General features: G+C 36.3%; 4 protein-coding genes across 9 annotated transcripts in view; 2 read left to right on the top strand and 2 right to left on the bottom strand.

Annotated features, from left to right (window-relative positions):
* The first annotated feature begins 978 nt into the window (after nucleotides 1-978).
* Nucleotides 979-2,678, top strand: LOC112454220 (proline-rich protein PRCC). The gene is made up of 3 exons (XM_025015489.1): nucleotides 979-1,480; nucleotides 1,591-1,653; nucleotides 1,733-2,678. Exons 1-3 carry the CDS (start codon nucleotides 1,106-1,108, stop codon nucleotides 2,576-2,578), a joined length of 1,284 nt encoding a protein of 427 aa, XP_024871257.1. The 5' UTR covers nucleotides 979-1,105; the 3' UTR covers nucleotides 2,579-2,678.
* Nucleotides 2,679-2,726: 48 nt separating this feature from the next.
* On the bottom strand, nucleotides 2,727-3,854 carry LOC112454221. Its single transcript, XM_025015490.1, has 2 exons — nucleotides 3,746-3,854; nucleotides 2,727-3,493 (listed from the first exon to the last, which is right to left on the bottom strand). Exons 1-2 carry the CDS (start codon nucleotides 3,761-3,763, stop codon nucleotides 2,741-2,743), a joined length of 771 nt encoding a protein of 256 aa, XP_024871258.1. The 5' UTR covers nucleotides 3,764-3,854; the 3' UTR covers nucleotides 2,727-2,740.
* A 111-nt stretch (nucleotides 3,855-3,965) lies between these two features.
* Nucleotides 3,966-9,543, top strand: LOC112454218 (nuclear pore complex protein Nup107-like). The gene is made up of 7 exons (XM_025015481.1): nucleotides 3,966-4,617; nucleotides 4,996-5,480; nucleotides 5,635-5,842; nucleotides 6,003-6,856; nucleotides 7,022-7,339; nucleotides 7,428-7,679; nucleotides 7,771-9,543. Exons 1-7 carry the CDS (start codon nucleotides 4,095-4,097, stop codon nucleotides 7,870-7,872), a joined length of 2,742 nt encoding a protein of 913 aa, XP_024871249.1. The 5' UTR covers nucleotides 3,966-4,094; the 3' UTR covers nucleotides 7,873-9,543.
* Nucleotides 9,544-13,790: 4,247 nt separating this feature from the next.
* Nucleotides 13,791-15,133, bottom strand: part of LOC112454219 (protein Skeletor, isoforms B/C) — a 66,773-nt gene continuing 65,430 nt past the window's right edge. For all 6 annotated transcript variants that reach the window (XM_025015484.1, XM_025015486.1, XM_025015483.1 and 3 more), the window contains 3 exons: nucleotides 14,758-14,881; nucleotides 14,335-14,629; nucleotides 13,791-14,199 (listed from right to left, as the gene is read on the bottom strand). In XM_025015484.1, coding sequence (XP_024871252.1) covers nucleotides 14,053-14,199; nucleotides 14,335-14,629; nucleotides 14,758-14,881 — 566 coding nt within the window. In that variant the 3' untranslated portion in view covers nucleotides 13,791-14,052. The remainder of the gene's footprint in view (nucleotides 14,200-14,334; nucleotides 14,630-14,757; nucleotides 14,882-15,133) is intronic.

The following is a 15,133-nucleotide window of genomic DNA, read 5'->3' as shown; positions in this document are numbered from 1 at the left end:
TTTTATTCAAAGAGATAAATTACAACAAACGCTAGAGAAACGCGCTTATATATAAGCCATATAAGCTTAACATTAGGATGCATATTACATCTTTTAAAGCTTATAGATATAATAACTATTATCAAAAGGATAAAGAAGCTTACAGATACTTTATGGTTCGTTTATTGCGCCAATGAATGCTAATTCTGCTGTCATCTAGTCTTCGAGTTTGTAAAATACATTTCAAATATGTGACCGCGGATTCACGCATAATAATTTCTGCTGATATCCGATTACCTAACTATTCAGTCATCGGTTACTCAGAACACTGTATTATTGACTGCTCCGATTAGCAGTCGATAATTATGTCTACGTATGTGATGTATATGTTATACTAATAATCTTTAATTTACTATAATGTGTCCATTAATCTCGGTTTAACTTTTTATCTTCTAGTTCTAGGAATTAGAATTAAAAAAAATAAAATCTAAGTTAAACCGAGATTAAAGTTAGTCTGCATTGATGAAAATGAACATAATTGAGTAAAAATTACCGAATATCCAGTATCTATCTTAAAACGGCACCTATCATTATTTAAAAAAAGAAGAGAAAAAATCGAAGACAGCTCTACTCCGAAATGTTTTCTATCAGATGTCCTATTATACAAACATTTAGATTGTATCCGAAACAATCAAAGAGTTTTACGTTGAATAATTGATTGATAACTCTATATTCAAAAGAAATTATTAACTTTATAGTGTTTATTTGGCAAAATTTATCTTTGCTTTTATATATAAAAGAAAGTATCAACGGAAAGTATCGAGATTTTATTCTACTCGAGATAATAAGATGTTGAAAAAGAAAAAGAAAAATTATTTATATTTAATAATTTATTATTATACTATTTAACAATTGTATTATTTATAATATGAACTGTGATAAAAATGGGAAAAATTTTAGATACAGAGGTACGAAGTGTGTAGAATGAGGTCGCTGAACGCATAAACTCTCTCTCTGGTGGCTTTCAATGGTACCGATCTGAAAATCTGTCAGAGCATCGTCCAGTGATGGTTATGTCGCGCTTGAATGTACAGAATCCGAGTGTAAAACGTATTCCTGATCGAAAATGAGCCTCGTGGCATACGACAGCAGCGATGAGAGCTCCGAAAACGACGACAACGAGACCGCGGAGCCGATCGCCGCGAACGATGCGGATAACGACGCGACCGAGGCCGTGACCGTGCAAATAAGCTCGAAATTGTCCTTACCTGCTCCGAGAGTAACTTTGCAAGATACAAACGATGAGGAGGAAGAGAAGAAAGAGAGCGACAGTAACTTCCAGCAATTTCTCGACACGCTGCCGAAGCCCAGAGATCCCACTTTCACGGGCAAGGTCGAAGAGGTGGAGGACGATATTCTGTTGAAGAAGGAAACGAAAGGTCAAGTCCCAAAACCAGCAAAGAAACAGACAGTGAGGATATCAGTGCCTTCTTTATCGGAGGTATGCGTATATAAAATTACTGATAAAAATTAATAATTAAAAAAAAAAAGTAAATTTAGGTCTTTAATTTTATCGAACATTCTGTATTAATCTCTGTCACATGTTATCAGTTTAAGGATCTTGAGGAGGAGGAGGACGAGGAGAAGCCAGCCAAGATCGTACAACCGTCACTGGTAAGTTCAGAAAATTTTCTCTGAATAAATATATATATATACTAAGCAGATATAACTCATGAATTATTGATCCTTGCAGAAAGGCTGTGGACTCTTCGCTTTGTTGGTAGCACCAAAAGGAGAGACGACAAGCAAGAAGACTCTAGTACCTCAGGCTGTTAAGAAAGCAGCGGTGAAAGCAAATGTACAACAGTCAAAAACGAAATCCAGTACAAGTCAAAATGATTCTAAAGTAAAAAGGCGAACTTCGGATAAATCGCATAATGACTTGAGCTCTGACGAAGAAGATGCGATAGATTTCTTTGGGCTAGCTACAAATGAAGATGCGCCAGGCAGTTCCGGAACAGGATTATTAGACTCGGAACTGTCTTCAGATTTTGTACATAGGCCAGATGCTGAAGCATCGTTCGTGGAAGGTCACAGCTCTTCCTCCATTAATTCTGATACCTCGACGAATGGGCAAGCGAGCAATTCGAGCAAAACGTTAACAAGCAACATTATGAATTTACCTAAGGAAGAGATTTTACTGAAGAACCAAGCGGAAGTTGGCCCGAAGCTGCCCGTTCCTGAACAAGAATACAATGTCGACGTAGAGGGCAACGTTGCCTTTGACGAGAAGGCGATCGAGTATCTATGTGGACGACGGGGTATAAAACGCAAGGAAATAGACGAAGCGGATATAATCGAGATAAACGGAGAAGACATAAAACCAGATGAAAGAGAATGGTTGGTAAAGGCACTGACGGAAGAAACTGTGCACAGGCCGGTGTCTATGCAAGGCGGTGGGGTAAACTCTCAATCCAAGAAGAAACATCAGATAACTTATCTGGCGCATCAAGCTAAGGCCATGGAACTGGAACTCAAGAATCAATGGTCTCAGAATAGAATGGCACGGAAACAAACAAAATCGAAGTACGGTTTCTAAAAAGCTACGATTTGTACAAGATTCTCTTTAAAATGCGTGCACATATAAATAATCTTTTATTTTTAAGGTAAATTAATGTGATATATGTATGAAGAATATTACAAAAAAATATTGAAATATATTGAGATTCAACGAAGTTTGAGATGTTGTTGAAATTCGAGCTTACTGAGTCTTTTCCAAAAACATCTGTTCCAAGTTCTCGTACTCTTTCCTCTTGCTTTCCACCAGCAATTTAGCCTGCAGCAAATTAGGCGGTAAATCGCCGTATTGAGCGAGCGATTGGTTGAGATCTGCCAATCTGCTCGTCTTCTCCAGATACAATTTATATTTATTCAATATCTTTTCCGAATAGTGTTCGTCGACTTGCATGTCACTTAAATCTGCCTCCAGTTTCTCCACAGCCTGCTGGTACTCCTTCAATTTTGTAGATAAAAAAACCTTGTTGCAATAGATATCCTTATCTTCCATGATATCAGCAGCGTTCTTAAGAGAATCCACCGCATCTTGAAGATGGTCGAGCTTTGCCTGTAACCTTGTGCAATTTCTAAACAAATTATCATACTTGATGGACATTTGCTTCTCCTCTCGTTGCCGCCTCTTCTCCTCTACGATCTTCCGTTCTCTAACAACTCGCAGCGCTGTCTCATCAAATTCGAATAGCTTCTCAGCTCTCAGGATCGAAGATACTTTCTCTAAACCTTCCCTTATGTCATTGGGCAATGACTTGACATCAAGATTCAATTTGGTCAATAAGGTCGCCATCTCCTTTGTATACGCGACGTTCTCCTCTGTTGTCTCCGAGATGGCCTTTCGCAAGTGGCGAAGCAAGACTTCCTCGGCTGATACATCTCCCTCGTGGCACTTCGCAGCACCAGTTGCAGTACAAACTAAATCATTGTGTGAGATCGATGCCACCTATTTTCAATTAATTACTGATTAACGTCTATTTTACAAGATTTATCCTTAAAACCATTAACAGCAGTAAAGTTATTTTTTTAATAATTATTCACAATAAAATTGATAGCATTATATTACTCTCAAGATTTCTCCTTAATAACCATTAATGAAATTATATCTTTAATAATTATTCATAATAAAGCAAATAACATTATATTGCTCTGCACGCATAAACATAAGTTTTTGGACATTCTTGAGGAAAAAACCCACCTTACTGATGTCGTCCATCCCACCGATTGTTTTGATCTAACCGTCACTACTGTCAAATAACTTGTTGAATGGCGCGTGCGAGGAAAGACGAGAGATGTCGCAGCGTCGCAGCTGCTCGAATGTCACTAGAAATGGTCACTTTGTCCCGTTTACGTCAAAAATCTCTACGTCCACGAGAAAAGATGTCAGAAAATAATAGAGTCGCACGTTGGTAACCGTGTAGAGGCGCGCGTATTACCGGCGTATTTGTTTGTACAGGTCACGTGGCGTGTTTTCGACTTTCAGCTTTCAACGCCCCGAGCCGAGATTTCTTGTCGAACCGCGTTGGCCGCGGTTGTCCAGGTGGAAGATGGATTCGTCAACCGACGTCAAGGAGAACCTCGACCAGTCGATTCGCCTGCTGAGCCAGCAGAACAGTCAGCGAAGGACGTTTTTGAGGTTAAGCGGCCAGCGAAGCACCACCCCGAGGAGGATATCGCTGCAGCCGGCCGGTCAGTCGCGAAAGGACGCCGACGATGGTAGGCAGACGCTCAACGACACGCACAGCCCGGGGATGGCCGACAGGACCGCGGGGTCCAGACTGAGCAAGCTCCACAACCTGGAGCTTGACAGCTCGCTGACCCTCGCGCCCCACGAGATCCGCGACATAATGGTGCGCTCGGAGAGGAACGACATCACCATCAAGGAGATGATGGAGGACAGCACGGCGACCGGGGCGATCCTGAAGGCGAACGAGCCGTGGCGGGAGGCCAAGGACAAGCTCTACTACGACTTCCTGCAGAGCGTGCAGGCGCACTTCTCGGAGGCGCAGGTCTTCGACACCATCGCGGACTTCATACAAAACTGCACCGACACACTGGACATCATGAGAGGTATTGAGAAATATGGGAAAATTATATGAAGGAACAATGGGCCAACAATACGAGCTAAATTTAAGATATTATATTAATAATAAAGTTTATTTATAAGTATCGATTATTAATCTTATTCTTGTAAATTTTATTTCAGTACTGAAGAAGAATTCTTGTAAATTTGAAACTCTGTTTACCTATTTGCGAATAAACTTTATTATTATTATAATATCTTGATTTTAGCTCGTATTGCTGGCCCATTATGCTCATGTTATTTGACATAAAACGAGCCTAATATTTCAATAATATGGAAAAACATCAGTTTTATTATGTTATTTGATTATTTTGTAGCAAATTGTTGGTATTAAGTTTTAGCGAAATGTTTGTTATGTCCAATAGGTATGCAGTCAAAAGTTGAGAATACGGAAGTAGCGGAAGAGGAGACTTCTTTGGAAAGTGAGAGAAACACATGGAGACTGATATACTGCCTCTACCAGAACCGTATAAGCAGCGCTGGTTTGTCCACTCAAATGGAACACGATGGGCCTGTAAACAACAATTACATCTCTGAGAAGGATATTATAGAAAATTTGTACAAGTCTGAGGGCTACATCAGGGAATATCAATTGATTATTGATTGGCTAGAAAAAAATGCTCTGGATCAGGCAGACAAATATCCGTCGATAGAGCTCTTTACCGATAAAACGGTAGCCTGGGAAAATACGGTTCATCAATTGCACAATCAGAACTTAAAAATTGCATTTGGCTCGTCCAGACCACTGGTCTCGTCCCTCGATCCCGATGCACCGATACGGGAGGGTAAACCATTACACGATCTGGACAGAGAAGATGATGCCAGACTTGAAAAAAGAATGTTTATAGAGGTACATATAGGTTATTTTTATTATTATTATTTTTTATTATTATTATTTTTTATAATAATTATAATTTGTATAAATCTTCTAATATTAAATATGTAAAAAAAATTTGAAAAGATGAAAGAAGTATAATTGGTATTTTAAAAGATGTATATCGTAGGTACGTTGCGGACGTCTTCAGAAAGCACAATCACTGGCTATGCACTGTGGCCAACCTTGGAGAGCCGCATGTTTATTAGGATGGATTCCTAATCACGATCCAAATTACAGTAATCCATTAACAGACACTAAATTACCAATCGAAGGGAATCCTAACAGAAGTCTTTGGAAATTATGCGCTTGGGAACTATCTCAGGATAAACGCATAGGTAATCTATTTAATATTGTAATTATGTAGAACACTTTGTTAGAATAATTTCTAAAGATTTTAAAATAATAAAATTTGTACTCATTTTTAACTTTTGATGAATTATAGACTTAACTGTTTGTTATATGTAAATAAATTATACAGAAATATTTTTTGTGCAGGTGTATTTTATCGTGCCATATACGCAAGTCTTTGCGGCAATGTCCAACTTCTACTACAGATAGCATCGTCTTGGCAAGATGCATTGTGGGCATATGTGAAGACTCTTCTTGATATTAAAGTCGAATCAGCACTGAGGTTAATGATGATAAAAATATATACAATTATGCCGGAGGAATATTGGAAAAATGAAATCTCGTTGGAAGACGCGTTCAAAGAATTGCACGCGTCGAAAAATCCAATAATACGTGCCCAATCTAACAAACCCGATCATTTAATTCAAAAATATATAATATTAGATCAAATACCGAAGTTGATGGAAGAGATCGAAAGTATGATTGATGTCGGCGCCTGCGACTCGCAGTTCCTCAGATTCCTGGCACATATAATACTGTTCTTCAGGCAGATCGGGAAAAGTACAAAAGATAAAGTGGAAGACAAAGTATTGCTGGCATACGTTCGCGTCCTTATTGAAATAGGCGATCCAACTTTAGTCGCGTTCTACACAGCCACGTTACCTCAGGAGGATCAAATAACCAACTATGCCTCTTACTTAGAATGTGTTAAAGAGCATGAACAGCGGAAGAAATGTTTACGCGCGGCGGAAGACGCGAACTTAAATGTAGAAGCTATTACGAAATTGGTGGTGGAAAATATACGTAAGAAACATCTAGAATGCGATGCAACGGACTTAAAAGGAACTATTACCGAGGCGGATATGGAAAAGATTAATGGTCTGGATTGGCTGATTTTCTATCAAAGTCAAAGAGAAGAAGCTTTACGACAAACAAACGCGCTCATTAGATACTTCCTGACTAACGAAAAGATCGATGCGGCGCGAAAAGCATTTAACAAGGTAAAGACTGAAAATGATGGTTTTAATTATTATATAAATTTTTTCATACTTTTCAGCGTAGTTTATAAATAATTCTACAATGAATTACTTTTATTAATATTTAGTTAAACGATAGTTGTTTTTACACGTTTTTATAGTTTACGGTATTGTTTTTATGTTGCATAGATCCCATCAGATTCGATCGAATCAGTTATGACCGAGTATCCGACTATGGACTGCACACTCACGAATCTTACGATAACTGATAATTTGTCGAAGAAAGCGGCTGCATCGGTAAGAGAATACCTTTGTTATAAAACGTATCTTGACGCTCAAGAAGGTTTCGGTGAATGGTTCTCGCACTATCATCACGGTAAACCTACGCCACCGGAAGAGTTGCCGACGTATGCCACGTTTACGGAAAAGGTTGCGTACGATCACAGAAAGACGCAGTACAATTCAGAATTCGAAAGATGGAAATCTACGATGCAGCATCATACGAAGGTACGCGAAAATATTAATGCAAAATATAATAGCACAAGCGAAACCGAATGCGGGGATCTAAAACTAAATATCTGTTTCCTCTTTTCAGGCTGTGAAACAATTATTATTTAATGTTTTATTGTTTCCCGACGGCGGCTGGCTCGTCGATTCAAAGGGTAGCAACGACGAGCCATGCACGCCCGAAGATGAACTTAGAGAACATCAGTTGGAAAAACTGCGCGAAGTTTGTATCCCTAAAGTCACACTTTTATTACATTCGGTTATGTCCGAGATGAACGAGCACGACGGTTGCATTCAACTGGCTGACATACTTGCTTCCGAGCAACATCAGCTGTACAAAGTACGTATAAACAGTAAAATAACTATTGTAACATATTTAAATATAAGTTTTATAAAAAGCATATATATTAATACATTTATTGTCTTTATAGGTATTTTCAAAGGAAAGATTACGCGAGATATTTAAAAAGATCTGTGAATCTTCTCTCGTCTTAATGGATCAAAAGAAAGATCCTTGGGGATATCCGAAATGAAGAATATGTAGATAATATATTACTGTATAAACCCATTTGTATCGCTCGCTGGCCTTTCGCATTAAATGTACAAAGACAATTTTCATGGTTCTTTTTTCCTTTTTTCTTCTTTTTTTTTATAAAACCAGTTTATTGTCAACCACAAGAAGTGAATATAAAATTTGATACAATGTTCAATAATTCGTAATCATAATATATCATATACCTCGTGATTACTTAGATATGCTCTTTTTACCCAATTAGTAATAAATGTGGCGCTATCAAAGCCATTAAGATTAATGTGTGAAACGTGCGATGAAACTCATAGTCCGTAAAAGAGCAGAACATCCTGAGATACATTTTGTAGCAACACTTAGAACTCGGTTTTGCAGTTGACAGACACTTCTAATCACGTATCTTGATCGCACAAATATAAATTCGCGCACGACAAACGAATACGGAATGCAAGAATAATGCCTGAAATGAAACGACGTATCCTATGGAAATCTGAACGTATGTCGTACATTGAAGAGCAACAGTGATATGGTTCATTGCGTGTTCTATTCTATTGTCAAGAGAACGATGTTTTTCTGTCGAGAAACGGGAGCAGTCTTCTTTTCCAGCCAAAATTTCCCTCTCTTCGGACGCATGGCTTTGATTTTGAAGATCGAACGCGTGCGCCTTCTAAATAATACTACAGGTGAACTGAGAGAAACATTTACACGGTACATTACATATAGACTATATAAAGAAAATTAACATTTTCGACAAAGTTCCCTATCTACTAAACAAATCGGAATTTTAACGACGCTCGCGCGCTCCGCGATCGACGTTGCCCGATTTTGTTTATCTTACGAGATATGTCAAATTACGATTTAAACAGTAAGGATTGACTTTTCATTAAATGGTGCTCGCGACGATGAAACCATGAGCATTGATATCTTAATAATCTCTAGGCAAATTTACTTCGGAATGAATGAATAGCTAGATATCATTTAGAACAACTTTCTCTAATGCATATATGTATATGAGAAAACCATCATGAATTTTCGTCTCAATACGTGAGATGGGGGCCCGAAGACACAAAAAATACTTGGAACATCTCAGAAGACTTAAAAACGCTACATCAAACGTTTACAACACGGTTGAGCATCTAAAGAGATTTCTTTAGACACCTTCAGACATCTTTCAGACACCTGCGTTGTTTGCGTATTCACTTGAAATTAATTAAAGGGACATATGTTTCATATAATATATTATATATTCGGTAGATTCGAACAATCGAGAAGATCGTTATTTCCTATCTTTCAGCATGGTGTTATCTAACATGACATCCCCGCGGTGAAAAAAGGATGTCGTGTCAGAATTCTTCGGCATTCTTGCAAATACTTTTCGAATTTAAACTCGAATGTAGTTCGTGCATTTGCTTGAAACAGGAGGTAAACGAGCATCTTGGATAAAGTGTCCGCGATAACGATTAGACGATTAGTAGAGTTAGTTTGTTAGTTAAGCTATTCTAACACGTAAATGCTGAAGAGAAACGAAAGGGTTGACAATTTCAATGTTCCTCGGATACAATTCGACACGCGCGCGCTAGTCCTGCAAGACGATCAATTTTCGTTCGCCAGCTAATACTTTCACTCGCTACGTAAGACGTCCTGATTTTTTTCGGTACGGATGCACTTTTCGTATGCAGAACGATATATCTAAAAAGTCCTTAAAAATGAGTGCTTTGCCTACGAAATTTTTTTCATGAGATCACCAATTTTCGCGAAATTCATTCTTTCTAGGAATCGGATGCATCAACATCGATTTGGCGTTTAAATCTTCAGTCTTTTCATTTATTATATTGATGAGCCATCAATACTCGAAGAAGACAGCGAGTGCTCGAGGAAATTAATACAATCAAAAGAACGTCAGATATGCAACGTAGCTCAATTTACACGATCTTATAGATTAATAATGCTATAATAGAATTAACTAAGAGTCGAAGAGTATTAATATTCTTCTAAATTGGATAGCGAGTCCCGTAGATTCAACAAATATACTCTTATATATAAGAGTTGTTTAAAATCTTAAAATTGAAATTTAAAAAGTTCTAATTTTTTAAAAATTAGAAAAACAATACGAAAAAATTCTGAATTTTTTTTAAGTCTTCTTTTTCGTTGCAGATTTAATTAACTCGCGTTCTTCTGAAGAAATGTAATAAAGAGCTCTATTTCTTCAGAAATAAATTCTATAAAATATAGAGCTTTCTTTTTGTATAGCTTCTATATAATATAGAAAGAAGATATAATTAACGCGCTGATATTGTTGCAACCGTTCCGATATTGCGACTTCACACACCGCAAAAAAGGTTTTTGCGGGACGCAACATTTGATGCAAAGATTAAGCGCGGTATGATTCGGATCCATCGTTCATCTGTACATATTAACGACGCTTCGTTCCTTAATACAAACTTTAAAATAATTTTTATCTCGAACTCTTACAGCTATTTATTCCCCTTACCGAAAAGTTACAAGACCGTTCGTACTTAAAGATCATTTTTACAATATATTGTCTGAAATATTAGTCTGCGCGTATACAAAGCTAGTTGTACAGTTTTGAAACGTATACAATAATCGCACGAAAAAGAGAAACCAAAATGGAAATATGTATATAAGAAGTTTTTGCAATATCGTGTAAATTTTGCATACATCAAACGTTTAAGTAATTAATATAATAAATGGTGATGAAAACGCAAAGTAATAAGCGCAGATACTAACTCGCAGTTAGTTCACAATATTCGCAAAACTTCTCTTTTGATATTTGTGATAAAATGTATATAATACATAGAGATACAGTATTGCAAAATCTTCCTAATAATTGCTAATCAGCGTATATCGATGCCTTTAATAAGCCGACAGTATTATCAAATAATTACAGAGTATTTTTAGAGTAAAATCGCAACATTGTTCGTGTTGTTTCCACGCGTAAATATAGCTTTTGAAAAACGTATGAAATCTAAAACGAGACATTGCAATTAAAACGCAACGGAAGATGCGCTAAGACGTCATTCCAAAACTCTTTTGTAAAACTTATCGTTAATATGATTATATGCCTAGTTTTCATCAGAATCCGCTGTTTATGGAAAAATGCATAAATTGCATTCGTACATAGTAACGCGTTAAGTTTCACTCTATCTCACCGCATCTCTGTCGCTCCACGTGTCTTACATAGTAACCGTGCTTGGATGGAAGCTTATAAGTAGACCATTTTAGTTATATTAATTCAAAGATAGATCTAGAGTTGTAAATATTACACGCTAAGTACCACTAACAATTCGAAATCACGTTTGAAACTTTACAACATTGTAACCGTTCTCATGCTGTGCCGGACGACTAATATTTTGAATTTAGTCTCCGGAGGCGCTTCCACAAACACGTTTCATTTATCCTCTTTTTATACGTATTAATGTACAGTAATATAGCCAAAAAGTTCTCTTAGGACCTAAGCTATTATTTGTCTCTTATGAACTAACAACTTGGGATGTAATCGGGCTGCTCCTGGAAAAATGGAATTACGCACTGGTCAACTGAAGAAATAACAAAGTAGGTAAGGTAAGAAAAGTATATAGTTATATAAGAAATGTGTAGAAATTATTAATACAAAGATGTACACTAGCATTTCTTTTTACTTCATGTAATTTTGCGAGACTAATTAATTTAGACACATAACGATTTAGAGAATGATGTAAAAACGTCAGAGAAGATAATCAATTATTTGTAATGACTTGAACTAAAAGACTAAAAACTCATTTAACATTTTTGACTTAACTTCGTTAATTACTGAAATTAGTAATTACCGAAATTAGTAAAATTTTATTTGTACTCACACTACGAACAATATATCTATACGTTATTGTCTATATATTATCTGTACATGTACATCATGCGAATGGAACACTTCACCTACGCGACTTATGACTTATGTTTTATTGCAGAATAATACACTGTTTATAATTTGTCTCGTACATTTATATGGGCGAATGATTGATTCGTACACATGTAATTCGTTATGTAAATTTGTGAGCTTTGATTATAGCTAATTTCGGAAAGAAAGCGGCCTTTTCTGGGAGCAGCCCGCTTCTATTGTAAATCCTGCAAGTTGATAATTTATTATTGTCATTCACAGAAGTAGGAGTTTTATCCACTTACAAACTAGAATCTGTTACTTTCAAATGGTTTCCTTAGAAAAAGAAAAAACGAACGAATGAAAAATATAGCGACATAGCCTACGTCTCGAGCAAAGATCTCGTTATTGATCGGGATTGCTCTCAAGTATTGTCATATCGAAAATTTAGCGACACAAACATCGATTAAACGTTCTTATTGTCATTTATTTACTTACGGTAATTAATACGAGTCCCTATATAACGCTTCTCTCTCATTTTTTAACGGCTCATCCTTCGTAAACCTATTAGATAATGTAAATTTCAGAGAGTTCTTTTCGGTATATGTATGATACTTGTGTGTGTATACATATATGTATGTAATTAAATACAGACTGGTCTTCGTGCGATAAGCGGTTGAATCGCAAAGAATTTGCTGCTGCGAATTTTGTGGACACCCCGGCACTTAGGAGCTGGACACATTTAAAACTTGACATTACGAGAGGCGTTACACTACCCTAAATTGATTATGTATTCCGCTGATTTCTCTTGGTTGCACGTCTTACATATCCCTTGTACGTTTTGCGATATGAGACATATCTGTCTGCAACAAGCCGTCTTTTGATATTTTTTGATAATTTTATGTTTCTTTCCTTTATTGTACTTATAGGAATTATTCTTGCTACTCGCGAAATATACGCGAATAATGCGTTGTTTAACAATTATAGTTGTGTCGGCATATAATTAAAACCGTATTGAGTATTTGAAGAAATAGTTTTTGAAAGAGTTTTCTTCTTTGATATTTTTTTCTATAAAATTTAAACTGTAGCTTTACTCATGCGACACGCTTCACGCACAAGAGACCAGTTCCAAAGTACTAGATGGTGTCCTTATTTTGCCGAGTGAGTCCTAATCATTGTAATTAAAGACATTTATTATCTGTACCCAAGGCACATTTTACACTTTCATTCCGTTTTAGGAAGGTCCACTCTATAGTATATACATATTATTGTTATACGTATAAGGGATAGTTTGTAACTTGCACATCACCCTTAAGTATTACTTTTTCCTTACTTTCTTGTACATAATTCACATTTCGTTAATCTCTCTTTCTTTCTCTCCCTCTTTTCTTTCTCTCCCTCTTTTCTCTCTCTCTCTCTCTCTTTCTCTCTCTCGATTGACTACTCTACGTATTATTGTCAAGTCGACAGCATTTATAAATGTATTTCTTACGTATTATCATCGATTTAAAGTTATATTAAGATCAACTATAGTTTTGTGCAAAATTTACATTGTACATGCTGATGCACCTCCATTTCTCCGCATCAAATTTATATCTATAGTTACGTGCTAATCAGCTCGTCCGCGGATATTGTTTTGACATATCCCTTCCCTAATAATAAACAATCGTTCTTGTCCAAATTTCATTAATTACTTAGTTTTGATTATAATTATTGTCTGAATTTCATTTGTTATTCAATCCTGATCATGATTATTGTCAAAATTTCACTGATTACCCATCTCTAAACATTATTATTGTCAGCTCGACTTTATGTCAAAGAATATGGAAATTACTCAGTTCTGATTGTAATTATTGTCAGCATTTCATTGATTATTCAGTCCTGATCATGATTATTGTCAGAATTTCATTGATTACCCACCTCTAATCATTATTATTGTCAGCTTGACTTTATATCAAAGAGTATGGAAATTTTGCGTTCATGTTCATACATATATATGTGTATGCGTGTACTTGTGTATATATGTATATGCATGTATATGTATTATATATAATATATATATCTCATATATATGTATATATAATATGAAATATTGAATCTGATAGGTCTTAAAAATATTTTGCTAATCTTTTACCTTACAAGTAAATCTTACGTACTAAATACTTTCATACAACCTTGTATGTGTTTCGTCGATTTAACAATCGTGTGTACATTGTTGTAGCTATCGTAATCATCTTAAATCGATCAATTTTCGTCGTCATCTTTGTCTTCTATTATTTGTTCCACGTTGAAAGAAGGAAACGCAATGATTCATCTTGAGAATAAAAGAAGTGCGATGATGGACACCACAGATGTCGTAAACGCAGGCAAAACTTGACTGACACCGTTAATGTTTCTCAGCGACCGTCCCGGGTCGACGACATGAATCTTCCAGCCCAGATGTTTGTGCGTGTAACACTGAACAAGTAAGTTATACGATATTGTAATCTTCTCAGAAAATAAATAAATTTTAATAAGATTGTTTAAAACTAAAATAATTTATATATTTGCAGGTAATTGTTCGAAGTTTTGGCTTTTCCCTCAAATTCGTACCTGATAGTAAACTAAGTCCGGCGTGTCTTTTTCCACGGTCCACACGAGCTTGGCAGGCTCGCCCTTGTCGCATTTGAGTTCGAGCGTTTCGAAGAATCTCTTAAACGTCTTGTAATTATCCGGGTTATCCACCGTAGTGCGGACCCATTCGCAATAACGACCCTTTGCGGTCGGTTCGAAATATCCGTCAGAACCACGCTCTACGCCAGCAAATACTCTTTCGTTCATTATTTGATTCCCTGTCTGTTGTCCAAGACCACCCTCCGGACTGTCAGTTATATAGAATGGATGATACCTGTCGAAGGTATATAAACGTTTCACAATAATGCGTTTCACAATGTCATACCGGGAATATTATATAGCGATCTCAATCTAATCTTGTACCGTGTACGTATTTTGAAGGGTGTTATTCTCAAGACTCACCTAGCGGGATTGGTATAATCGTCTCCACCCTCCACAATAAAGGTATAAGTTTTTCCTCGCTCGACGGTGATCTCCGGGATCAGCAAATCATTGATATACCATGCGATGCCCCAAGAGGGTGTACCTAAATTGCAATAAGGATCACTGATTATGGCCTTAAAATACTATATCATCTTAAGGGGAAAAAAGTCAACGGTAAACAATTTCAACATAATCATAATACTAATACTATTTAATATTTTACAGTAGAATAAATATAAAAAATATCTGCAAATTTATTAATATATGACATATATTATTTTTATATATATAATAAGATACTATCTTTCAATTAGATTTTAATTAAATTCTATTTTAATTAATCTCCAAGTTTCAT

Source organism: Temnothorax curvispinosus, unplaced genomic scaffold (genome assembly GCF_003070985.1).
Source record: "Temnothorax curvispinosus isolate PA1 unplaced genomic scaffold, ASM307098v1 QBEX01004926.1, whole genome shotgun sequence".
NCBI classification, from domain to species: domain Eukaryota; kingdom Metazoa; phylum Arthropoda; class Insecta; order Hymenoptera; family Formicidae; genus Temnothorax; species Temnothorax curvispinosus.
The sequence above is the reverse complement of the archived record's forward strand: the minus strand, read 5'-3'. Positions and strand labels throughout refer to the sequence as shown.